At 58.6% G+C, this 12,350-nt stretch overlaps 3 protein-coding genes across 3 annotated transcripts; 2 read left to right on the top strand and 1 right to left on the bottom strand.

Moving 5' to 3' along the window:
- Nucleotides 1–5,479: 5,479 nt before the first annotated feature.
- On the bottom strand, nt 5,480–6,647 carry SLS55_005984 (uncharacterized protein; the record flags this gene model as incomplete). The annotated part of the gene is made up of 3 exons (XM_066777424.1): nt 5,480–6,081; nt 6,139–6,336; nt 6,644–6,647. The coding sequence occupies 3 exons, from the start codon at nt 6,645–6,647 to the stop codon at nt 5,480–5,482; spliced, it is 804 nt and encodes a 267-aa protein (XP_066631519.1).
- A 2,030-nt stretch (nt 6,648–8,677) lies between these two features.
- Nucleotides 8,678–9,740, top strand: SLS55_005983 (uncharacterized protein; the record flags this gene model as incomplete). The annotated part of the gene is made up of 3 exons (XM_066777423.1): nt 8,678–9,273; nt 9,327–9,513; nt 9,579–9,740. 3 exons carry the CDS (start codon nt 8,678–8,680, stop codon nt 9,738–9,740), a joined length of 945 nt encoding a protein of 314 aa, XP_066631518.1.
- A 1,847-nt stretch (nt 9,741–11,587) lies between these two features.
- Nucleotides 11,588–12,350, top strand: BFR1_1 (multicopy suppressor of BFA (Brefeldin A); the record flags this gene model as incomplete). Its single annotated transcript, XM_066777422.1, has 2 exons — nt 11,588–11,847; nt 12,032–12,350. The coding sequence occupies 2 exons, from the start codon at nt 11,588–11,590 to the stop codon at nt 12,348–12,350; spliced, it is 579 nt and encodes a 192-aa protein (XP_066631517.1).

Below are 12,350 nucleotides of genomic sequence, written 5' to 3'. Positions count from 1 at the left end.
CCTCCACCCCGCACGTGTCCATATCTGACCCTCCTTATACCTCCGGTGTCGTCATAATCGTCCATCAGTGTGGGTATCACGTATTCCCCACCAACACACACACACGCATTTTGGCCCCTGGTGGACCCTTTTCATGTGCATGTGCCGCAGTAAGCGAAAATCCGCGAGAGACAGACGTGCCGGGTGGGAGCGAGGAGAGAGGGATCTGCTGCGGCGTTTTTTGCAGCAAAAAAAACACGCGTGCACTTGCCGCGCTGCACGGCGCGGAACCGCAGCGTCGGATAGCCAGCCTTACTTGCTCGGGTAGCCGTGATTTGACCGGTGTTGGAGGTGCTGGTGGTGGCTTTGGCACAGCACCACCCGCCGTCGTGGGTAGCTAAACACGAAAGTTGGAAGTGGATATATGGGCGCCGGCCGCATTGGGCGGTTCGTGTCGTCGCACGTGAGACTACTGCGCCGGGCTGCGCCGCAACCCAACCCCGAGCGAAGCGAAGCTGTGTGCAACAAGCTGTATGTACTGCGCCGCTGCCGCGGACGAAGCGTGGGCCCGTCAATGGGGGCTGCTGGCTCTGGTGGGACGGCTGTGGTGTGATGATGTGGTCGGGTAAGTACCGTAGCGGGGAAGCGGAATGTCCGAGGGGACATGCAGCAGCTTCGTTTATATCGTCTGCACAACACACACAAAGCTCGTGATCATGATGCGATGCAAACTGGGAGTTTGTAATAGAGTGAAAAAAAGTAAAAAATTGATGATGTTGTTGCGTGCGCTATTGGGTATCAATTCCACCTCCGCTTGGAACGATGAAAGTCGGAGGCACCCCCGTTTGGTAAATAAAACTCCTTTCTCCTCTAGCAGACAGAGAGAGCGCGAGAGAGGAAGCAAAGCTGTCATATCTGCGCCGGTAGACTCCTTCTCTTGCATGCGGATGATAGTAAAAAAAATGGAAATGCAGAACGCTCGATGCAATAAAAAACGACGAAGAGAAACCAAGGCTATGCGGGGTGGGAATACGGAAACAGTAAAAAAAACAGAGAACAGAACCCAGAGAACGCTGAGCAGATGCAGATGCTGAACCAAGGAGAGAGAAAAACAATGCGATGCCGTCCCAAAAAACCAAAACGCAATAACACCGGCGCGAACCCTTTCTTTGATGAAGCGAGAGAAAAGCCCTCCCATGATGTTGTTCCCTTTTCCCGTCCAGTTCGTTGCTGTCAAAAACACAAAAAACACAAACGCATGTCGCCGTAACTCGTGTGCGCTCATTACATGTCGTTCCTCCCACAGTACAGGTCTTACGTAAATAAAGAAAAGATGAACAAAAAAAGCAGATAAGAAATGGCACACACACACACCCCCGAGGTCGGAGTCAGAAGTGGAGAGGTTCGGTAGTAAGGATATCCGACGGGCAAGTGTGTGCGTTTGGAGATCAGGAGAGAGAGATGTGCGATGTGCCGGTTTCTCTGGCTATCATCGACAGTCGTGAGGTAGTCGTGTGTCGCGTGCGTTGGCTTTCGTGGAGATAGATGAGTTGGCGGGTGATGGTCGACTCTTGGTGGCGAAAAAGTCGGCGCCTTCTCGGGAGTAGCCGGTCGTAGGAAGCGCCCGAAGGAACGCTCGCTCGTCCTTGGTCGAGTTGGCCGGCTTTCGTTGCGGGTCGTCGCCTTGGCGGGTTTGAGGGTTCGAGGGTTCGACGAGGAGGGAGGCCAAGGTGAAGGTGGTTCCCGTCTGAAGCCGTGGTCTTGATGGCTGACGGTCGAGGACGCTGCCGGCTATCTGGGGTGGTTGTTGCGCGGCGGCTTCGGGGTGCCGGTGGTGTCGTAGCCACCGCGACCCATGTCGGCCATGGCCGGAATGGACGGATTTCTTGAGCGGCTGGAGTTCATGTTCTGGGCTAGTCAGCACGGCGGCTATAGGGTGGGGGAGCGTTGGGCGTACGATGTGGTTGATATCAAAGGGGCGGCGAAGGAACGGCAACGGCAGAACAGCAGAAAGGACCGTCGGGAGTTTGGCGGAATGGTATGGTGTACTGCGGAGACGAATGGCGATGTCGAGCTTGGTGTGGGAGGCGAATTGGCCACAATAAAGAAGGCGGGCTGATGTGCAGGACCACGGGCCACGGGAAAAAGCGGTATGGCGATGGTGGAGCCCGCTGTTGATAATTTTCACCGTACCGCCGCGTCTGAGCGTTGTTCGGCGCAGATCCAATAGACGCATGATCCCCATAGGCCGCCGAGTCATGGCCGCGGCGGCACGCGCTCCAGGGACGCGCCGCGGGAGAGCGGCGCCGGGCGGCGGCACTGAGCCATGTAGCCACCCAGGCGGGCGCTGCGACACACCGACGGGGGGCGTCTGACCGGCGGCCTTGGGGGCAGCGCTCGCAGGCTGTGGTGTTGCGGGGGGAGCAAAGCGCGGGCCATCCGTTTGACAGCTCCGGCGGCCGTCTCTGCAGCCAGCCCCCTGGTCCCTGCGCGCCAACTGCAAGTGCGAGCTTAGCCAGCCCGCGGCGCGTAGGGCGTGTGCTGGCAGGTGCTCGCTTCCGTGGCAGCTTGATGCGTTGGCCACCTGGCTGCGCCGCCCAGCTGAAGCTCCGTGGCTCCAACACAGGCGGCCCGAGCCGCTGGCCTACGGGGCGGTGCGGCACGCGCGCTTGCCGGGCGGCCGCCGGCCCACGAAGCCAGAGCTGCAAACTCTGCGGATGGTGAGGCGCGACGTGACATCGCAGATTCGCAGGGCTGAGGGCTCGGGGCGAGCGTCGCAAATCCTCAGGCTAGCAGGCCTCCGGGCCCGGCGAGCAACGTAGCAACCCACTGCCAAGCCGACAGCCCGGGCACTTACGGCTTGCGGATGCACCCGGTCAGACGACGTGACACGGACGGGCCTGAGGGTTGGAGTTGAGCGTACGCGCGATTGCCGACGACGTAATGGCCCTTTGTACCGCGCGGCGAGGGCCCCTGCCGCGCCCCTGCGCCCGAGAGCTGGGGTCCCGCTGCTGCACTGTGATGTGGCCCGCAACGAGACTTGAGCCTCCAACGTCAGCCGCCAGCACCGGACCCCAGTGACACGGCGTGCTTAGGGCAGGGAGGCTCCGTCCATCGTCGATGCCGTCGTCGGCGGCGCGCGCGCGTCCGGCGGCTTGGGGTATCGCGTGTCCACGTGCTGCGGCGCTCATGTCGCGTCTCCGGGCGTCGAGGGTGTGCTGCCCCGGTCGTTGGTTCGGGCCCGCTCCATGGGCGTTCGCAAGCCACGGCCGTGTGGCAATGTCGGCGCTGACATTTAGGGAGGGCGCGGGTCTGATTGGGCGGCCGTCAGTGTCGGCTTGGGGGAGGAGGGGTCGAGGTCGGGGCTGGGAGCCGGCGACACACTTGCCTTTAAGTCTGCCGTCCTATATCTTCACGGTGGCGACGAGTCAGGTTCCCACTCTTCGCATCAGGACTAACACAGCCCGTGGCAGGAGCCCAAAGATCGAGAACGCGGCGGCGAGTGGCGACGCGAGGGTCGGGCCGCAAAAACCTGGCGATCCCCATGACCGTCTGGCGACCGAAGGCCGGGTTGGGCGCAGCCGGCGAGGACGGGGCCGGCGCAGATAGGCCGGCTGTTACGTCGGAATTGTTACGTGAGACGGGGTCGGTGTTGTGTGTGCTGCTCGCCCCAGGCCGCGCCCCTCGTCAACAAGAAACACCCCGTCTCCCTCGCGAAATTGCCGACCGCCTGAGGCCGGGCTCCGGGCTCCTTATGAAGTCGAGCGCGGCCCGTCCGGATGCTGCCACAAACGGTCACGCGGAGCCCGGATCCGTTAAGCGCCGGAAGCGTTGCGAGATTGCTGCGGAGACCAGACTTTGCAACACCCATTCCGACCCCACCACGAGACGTTCGAATGTTGCGGTGAAAGCCTCCGCACGCTACTTGCCGCAACGAGAAGCTGGTGACAGAGGCCGCCGGCGGCCTGCCGCGCCCGTTGCGGTCAACGCTGGACTTGCGGTGTCGAAGTCGAAGCTCTCACTGGAGCAAAGCGGCGCCGTTGACGATCTCTCGCCAGCTGTGGCTATTGTTAGCGCAGCTGCCTTGCGGGAGCCATCGAGATGGTGGTGACACTTTACCGCATGCGACGCTTCCCGACGGCACGCGCCGTTGCTGCCGGGCGCCGGGCTCGTCCCGCAGCCTTCAGCCCGGCACTGCCTAGGCCAGGCCCTTTTGAAGGCTGCGAGGCCGCCGCCGCCGGAGGCTGCGGCTGCTACTTGGCACTGCGGCGGCGCGGGTCAGGTGCGGAATCGGCGGGCCTCGTTTCTCAGCTCTTGCGCGGCCAGAGGAGTCAGCGGGCGGCTGGAAGAAGTGAAGATCATCAGGCAGCCCGGGGCTGTGGTGGCTGAGATGTCCGCATCGGGGCGCTCATGCATCGTCCATGGGCTTCTTGGTGCTGCACATGCTGCCGGCGCAACACACGGCGAGAGGGTCGTCAGTATCGGCGCGCCAGGCTGGGGACGGGGCGGTTGAAGTACGGTGGCGGCGGCGCAGGCAGCAGCAGCAAGGCTGACCGGTGCGGCTCGACCGCGTGTCCTCTTCTCGGCGTGCTTGGGGTCGCTTACCGTCTTGTGTAACGGTGATGAGGCTTGAGAGAGGCAGGAGCCCACCGAGCCAGGCCAGAGGAAACCAACCACACGGGACCACACCCCTGCCGGCGATCCTGTTCATGCAACTGAAACACCCTCCACTCTGGGAACGCCTCCGTCGCCCGTTCTGGGCCTCGTCGATCCCCTTCTATCAGCCTTAAGCCCCTCCGTCTGCCACTGCATGTTCGCCACGCCGCCGCGCCCGACGTCTCGCTCGGCCCGTAGCCGATGCCGCCCTGTGCTCCCCTCGCCGCCCTTATTCCCGCCCAATCATCGCACCCGCATGTGCCGTCTCCGCTAGCGTCGTGTCTATTTCCACCTCATCCGGTCTCCACACCCCGTCCAACTTGGTCTTCGTGCAGAAACAACTGTCCTTGTTCCTGTACATTTACTTTCCTGGCCTCCTACGCATGGCTTATTCATCTACCTGCATGTCTTGGTTGGAGACTGTTGTCTGCGCATACTGCATGCGCGGATGAGTTGGGCTTGAGATAGGCATCATCTTCTCAAAGTATCACTAAACTTTATGTTATCGAGACTGCAAGAGCAGGGAAAGTGGGACCATAACAAAAGAACGATATGAACTGGAGAGGCGGAGACGTTTCCGTCAAGTCACCTGCATCTGGCTGAACATCTGCACCATCTTTACTGCGTAGCCGTTGTGCAGGATTCATATTCCCATTCGTGTGTCTCATCTAAGCATTAAGCCAGGTTTCCTTCAGTTATGACCGTCCGTTCCTCCAAGAATCTTCTGCCCTTTTTTGCCTCCATCGCAAGATTCTCTCCTCTCTCAATCGCCATCATCATCATCGTTATCATCATCATCGTTCCCTCCCCCTAGCGAAACCATCATTCCGCCACACCGCCCCGCCTACCCATTCACCAGCTTCTCCACCACGCAACCCTCCAGCACCCTCTTCAACCCCTCAACCGCCTCATCAAGCGACCTCCCCGTCGGCCCGACGACCGCCAGCCGCTGCGCAAACTCAGGCAGTCCCACGCTGTACGGGATGTTGTCGTTGTCCCTGCCGTCAGCGACCCTGATGCCGTTGATGAACCGGATCTCTTCCTCTCCGCCCTCGCCATCGCCCTCGCCCTTAACCTCTCCCTCGTCCTCGCCATCCCCCTCCTCCGCCGTGGCCTCCGCCGGCTCCACCACAATCCCCTCAGGTACAGCCCCACCACCCCTCCGCATACCCACCCACGCCTCCCCCGCCTCCTTGCGCATCCACGCATACTCCAGCCTCGCCGTCAAATCGGCGTAGACGAACCGTTCCGGGTCGCTGGGCGGCGGCGCGCGCACGTCGAACGTCAGCGTCGACGGCTGCGGCATCAGGAAGAGGGCGGCGCGGTAGTATGTAACGGTCGTCGCGGTGATGTCGTTGTCGTTGGTGGCGTCGATGCCGGCGAGGCGGAGCGATGTGACGCGGATGTGGTGGTGGCGGGGGGTGGGGTAGAGGAGGGCGGAGTGTTCTGTGTTGTGGGTGGGGGGGTTAGTGGCGTGTGGGAGGGGTGAGGGAGGAGGCGTACCGTAGATGAGTGCGGTGTTGGCGCGGCCCGTGGTCGGGTCGGTGAAGGTGCCGACGCCGGCGCCGGCGGTGAAGTGGCGGCGCGGCTGGGAGGCGTCGGTCGGGTAGGGGAAGGTGGTTTGGCGCGATGGCTGGGCGGGCGGCTGGAGCGGGGCGGTGATGGCAGCGTGCTCGGTGGTGGGAGGGGCGCGGTTGCGGTCTGTGGGGGAGGACATTGTGTTAGAATGGGTGAACGGGTGGGTCTGCTTCATGGTTCTTCTGTATGGTTGGGTTGAGGGTGGCGCGAGTTGAAGTGAGATGTTGGTGTGCAGAGGAGCGCGGCTGCCCGTAGAGGTACGTAGAAGTAGGAAGGAAGCAGAGGGAGTGTGGGAGGATTCGGCGCCACGAATTTGTGTTGAGATTTGGTCACTCACCTCCTTGCTGCTGCTGCTGTCCCTGCTGTCCCTGCTGTTGCTGCTGTTGCTGCTGAGTCCGCGTCTGCTGCACGTTCTGCTGCTGCGGCGGACTCATCGCCAGCAGGGCCTGCCAGTCGGCCAAGTTCTCCGCATCCGACTTGCCGGCCAGCTTCTTGTCGATGGCGCGACGGTGAGGTTGGCGGCCAAAGCCGAGACGGCAAAACCTCTCGTGGTTGGCGCGCGAGCTACGCTTCTTCGCGCTCCAGTTGCAACCTTCGACGCCACAGACGAAGGTCTGTTCTTCACCGGTATCGCTCTTGTTGGCGGATGACATGGTGAAAACGAGAGCGGCCGAAAAGGGGAATGGTGGTGTTGTGATTGGCTTATGGGAAAGCGTTGTGGGGTTGGAGGATACGGAGTGGAAGAGGGATGGGAGGATTTGGCCGAAGATCTAGGATGATGTAGGAATGCCAGGGCGGGCACGGAAATCAACATCCAGTGCGTGAGACTGGGAAATAGCACGCTGTGAAAGCCGATGATATCAGGATTCAGCGCCAGAACGGTGGAAGATCTTCCAGAATTAGAGTTAAATAGACGTTCGAAGCGTATATCGAGACGAAAGCTACGGATTTCGATGCTGTACAGATGCATCTGGCCATCGATCTTGACCTCCTATGGTAACGGGGCGTAGAATCTCTGTGGGGAAGATGCGGGTAGGCTCAGATCTTTTGCAATGCTCAGATCTTTCGCGACCAGGTGCGGCCTTGCACTTACCTGAGCAAATTCGCGACGGCGTCTGCGGGCAATAAGATCTAACTATCCTGAGCGCCCTGCCGCGCTTCGTGAGCAGCATCGCCACAGCGCTCAGGCTAGCCAAACAATCTTGACCATCTTGAGCAAGCTCATACTGGCAGCCAGTGGTCATCATGTCGCCGCTGCTGACGGGCGCAGACTCCGCGGCCGCCTTACTCCTAGACGCGTCGCGAAATGAGACAAGACACGCCGGAATCACGACACAAGAGTTGAGCAGACGCAGCAGTGACAACAAAACAGGACCTACAGCTAGAGGACAATTGAGAAGGATGCCACTCCGACGACCAAGTCAATCGTGGGACAGCGGCTGAGCCGCGCACCGGGTCTGCGACGCAGCACGCGGCTCGAGGCGAAGCGGACGGTGGATCAAGCAGGTCAAGCAGAGGCAGAGCAAGTCACAACACCAAGCACGTTTCGTTCATGAAGCGAATAAAGTTGAATTGAACTAATATCTCGCTACTTGCTGTTCCACCTAGTGTTATCTTGGCACTCAATAGGCGGTTTTTTTGTAGGAGTCTGACTTTCGCTGTAGCGCAAAACATCAAATGATTCTCGGATGCTGTTGGTATGCGGGAAGCTATGGATGCAGCCAACCGCATTTTTCCCCACAGTTTGAAGCTCCTGTCGCGACTGAGTCCCATGGGAAAAGAAGAAGAGGAGGGTGGAGGAAGGCAGGTCGGGCTTTATAGACGTCGTCCGCGCTGCCATCACCCAAGCGAGACGCTAAACCAAGTTGGGAGGCTACAGTTGATCCAGCATGGCGCAGGTCTGCGGCCGGGATGGCGGAGGGACGTGCCCGCAGCGAATGGCCGCTCGGGCGGGATCAGCGAGTGCAGCGCGGGCAGCAGCAGCGCGCCCTCAGCCTTATGTTTGTTCCGCGGGCCCTGTTTGGCGCCATTTGCTACCGCCTCTCCGGAGCGCTATATCATATCCATGGGATCTTTCGTGGTCAGGTCTGTTGAAGAAGTTCATGCCATTGTCTCCCACGGCCAGGTACAGTTCAAAATGGCAGCCTGGTTCTATATAATTGGAAGTCAATGTAAACAGCCCGCAACGGAACTTTGCGACAGTGAGTCACTGTGCCCTGTCCTGCTCCTCAGACCCCCTCCGCATGCCGCCCTGACCACTCGTCTACGGTGGCGTCCGCCTCCCGCCATTTTCTTCCTTCACCAGCCGCCTCTGCTTCAAAACACCACCACTTCACAGCTCTACCAACCCTCCAGCACTTCTACCAAACAACCATCCAACAGCTCTTTCGTAACCTCAACCCATACGCCCCGCCATCCATCACGTACAACCATGTCTACCGCGCCGTTCCCGCCCTCCTACACAATGAGCCTCTGCACGCTCACGCGCTCCCGCGCCGTCGAGCTCCCCATCGACCACAGGCGCACCAGCTACTCGCCCTTCTTCTCGACCCCCAGCGCCTCCGCCACCAACACGCCGCCGCCAGCGCCGCCATCCACGCGTCTGCCGACCCCGACAGGCGGCAGTGCCTCGCACTCGCCCGCCATATCGCCATCCAACCCCTCCACGTCCACCCCATTCGGCCGCCACGGCATCCCCAACAGCGCCGCCAACAACCCAAGCGCCGTCATGACCACCACCAACATGACCATCCCCGTCCGCGAGATCTCGCACACCACCCACCCCGCCTACATCCTCGACATCGCGCTGCGCCCCGCCCTCGAGCTGTCCGCCACGCGCGGCACCTTCCACTGGCGCGCGCTGATGCTGCTGCGGCGCGCCGTCGTTTTCCACATGGCGCTGCTGGAGCAGGGCGACGCCGAGAACGCGCGGAAGCAGGCGGCGAACGGCAGGAAGAGGAAGCGGAACAGCGGCGGCGGTGTGTCGCTGCAGGAGCAGGGCAGGGCGTTTGCGGATCCGGCGGGGGATGTTGCCGGGGATTTGAGGGGCGTGGGGGTTGTGTGAGTGCTTGCTGTTTGCTTCTACGTGACGATGCTGATGTTTGTGTGATTAGGGTCGCGCCCTCGCAGCTGCTTAGGCTCAAGGCCGTCGTCGGCTTCCTCACGCCGGATCGCGTGCTCGGCACCATGAAGTGGATCGAGGACCACGAGATGACCAAGGTCGCTATCAACTTGGGCATGGACAACCTCCGCTCGAGCCGGACGTGGTGTGCTAGCTGCCACAGGACGTTCTGTGTTGTGGTAAGTCGCGATTCGTCATATTCCGGTAGATGTTTGCAAGGAGAGGGACGCTGACCAGTTTGTAGGCGCCTGGCGAGGTTATCGCCAACCCGCAGGCCGAGACCAAGGACCCCATGGGCATTCATGGCTGCGGCCATGTCATGTGCAAGAGCTGTGTCGTCAACTGGCTCCACGATGTTGTCGACAAGGGCAGGAGGGGCACGCAGCCGTGCTGTGCCTTCTTCTAAGGCTGAACGAAGTGTGGTCTGCTTGGCGTGTGGACGGGCTCCTTGTGACAATCAGGGTTGGAGCTCTGGACAAATAGGATTGCGGCACAATTAACCTTAAGCTCTAGTTTGACTACCTTATGATCGTTTGTTGGTAAAGGCGTTTCCATTTGTTGCAAACCTATGTTTTGAAGTGTCAAGGATGAGAACGCGTCACGGAATCCTCATGGTACTTCTCGAACACGGAGTAGATGGTAAACCCAGAACTGTGAAATACGCCTTTTCCATTTATGGCTTGCTTGATGGCGTAGTTCAGAAGCTAGTCATGATGTCCATGAACGGTTGCTTGCTTTTGCGCAAGATTGGCAGTTTACTCCCAAATCACACTCTGCTATGACCGACTGATCGCAGTCTTGTCTTATGGCACTTCCTCAAACATAACGTTGTTACTTTGTGGCAGATTCTCATATGTTGCTTGACGCTGGCAGCTATTCTGTCATGTGCCGTCCCCAATGTGGAGTTGGAGTCTTCCACAAAGGAGGATGTTTGTGGCTAAGCAAACGGTAAAGCAATAATTGTAAGCTTTCGTTATTATAACATAAAGGCGGATAAATAATTTGACCATCTTTTCCTATTCTTGCATCGAAGATCTCTTCATTCGATATGCGGCTACGGTGGAGTCTCTGAGTACCTCATTCTCCTCCTAATCAAAAAACTGATCGACATATCCGGATTTACTCGCAGCACACTGTTGCTTGGACCTCAAAGAAAAACCATGATGCCGCTCAATCCGGCAGTACTACTAACAGTCTTCTGACAGTAAGATATATCGTGCGTACGTACCTCATCATTTCCAGTCATATTTCTGATTCGTTAAGAGATAAAACTAACGAAAAGATACTTGGCATAAATTTCCAGATACATTTGCTTTCAGCGTTAAGGGATTACAATCGTACAATCTATCTTTATCGGCACGAACCAAGCCACAACCAGAGCTCTTATTACTAGGATGCAGAGACAGCTGCCCATACAGATCATCGTCGGTTCCGCCAAATTCAATCTCTTAGTCATTCTCATCGGTTCAAAGTAGCTTCCGCCAAGCTCCCGCTATCTTCGTACTTCTATGATTCCATCATCGTATCGCTTTGATTTGGGACTGGATGACCAAGTGGTAGTGGGATCTGATACTTCGAGTTTTCGGCGATGGGTGAGGTTATCACCCACATAAAACCAACCGTGAACTCCAACGGAGCGGCTAGGCCCCACACCAATCTGCACCTTAGCAGACCATGTGATACTTCAGCCACCTGACAAAAGCCAGGGCGGCACGTGCGTTTGGGAATCTCCAGTGCAGCAAAACCACTGCTGTCACTCTCCATACCGCCCGACCCCGAACAGCCCTCCACCTACAACCCCGCACACTCGTTGTATACTACCAAGCCAGAAAATATGTTCTCTGCTACAGATTATCTCACTGATAAGGAGCTGAACCGCAATGCAGAACGGGAGCGCAATCGTGCCAATGGTATTACCCCAATTAGCCTCACATGAACAGGGAAGCTGACCACCGCCTGCGCACAGCCTTGCTCCAGCTGAAGCAAGATCGAAAGGCTCGACAAGAACGCTTGTTCTCCGAGCCAAACAGCGATACTCCACCTCAGCATTGCCGAAGCAGCACCCGCGCTTCGCCTTCCGCCTCGGCCGCATCGAATGCCACACCGCCGCCGGAAGTGTCTTCGCGCTCAACCACCACCTCATCGGGAATCACCCTTGAGAAGCTGCATAGTGTCAAGGTCTCACGTCGCTCTCAGTATACGTGCCACAGAAGTGCCATATGATCCGTCCTGCTGATATCTTATCACAGCCCCATGTCGCCTCGCCTCGAAAGCGACAACCTCAAGTCCACTGAGAAGAAGTTTCGTGTCCGCAAGAAGGCCGAGGATGGCAAGATTGGAGTTGATTGCGGAGGGCAGGCTGAGGCCTGGATGTACAACGGCCGTGTCATCCCTACACACGTCCGCAAGTGGTCGCCGAAGAAGTTCAACAAGTTGTTGATGGGCATGGATAAGGCTGAGGAGGTGTCTAAGCGCCTCTCTGAGAAACTGAGATGCGCGGCCTCTGTTGACGGGTGAACGTTCTTTTGGAAATCTGCTTGATCGGCCTTTCGACTATACGGGATATATGCAGTTTCTTCCTGGGATGATTTCATTCGGTACTTCCAAAGGGTTTCAGACTCTAGCCCAGTACCGTCCAAGAAAGCTTGGGGGGATATTTTGGTGTGGTATCATGGCATTGTACTGCGTTATCCATAGCAGGACATGCAAATTTGACATTGAGGCTGACGCCGAGGGTCTTATCCGCTACTTCGACCCCTCCGACCTGCCCACCAAGGAGACCAACGGGACGTCCAAATTCGCTGCTCAAGCCGGCAGATCTACCGACGACTCGGCCTTCAAGGGCATAAAGGTCGTGAAGAAGGAGGAGGAAGACTACTTCGCTGGCAGCGGTAGTGGCAAGAAGGGCAAGCTCAAACCGTCGTTATCGAACGCAGCTCTATATCTACGAGATCTTTGCCAACCTCTCTCTTTACTGCACGAAACAATCCAACCACCTCTCTCCGTCCGCACGTGA

The sequence above is a fragment of the Diplodia seriata genome (genome assembly GCF_021436955.1).
Source record: "Diplodia seriata strain FDS-637 chromosome Unknown scaffold_6, whole genome shotgun sequence".
NCBI lineage: Eukaryota > Fungi > Ascomycota > Dothideomycetes > Botryosphaeriales > Botryosphaeriaceae > Diplodia > Diplodia seriata.
This window is presented reverse-complemented; position numbering and strand designations above follow the sequence as displayed.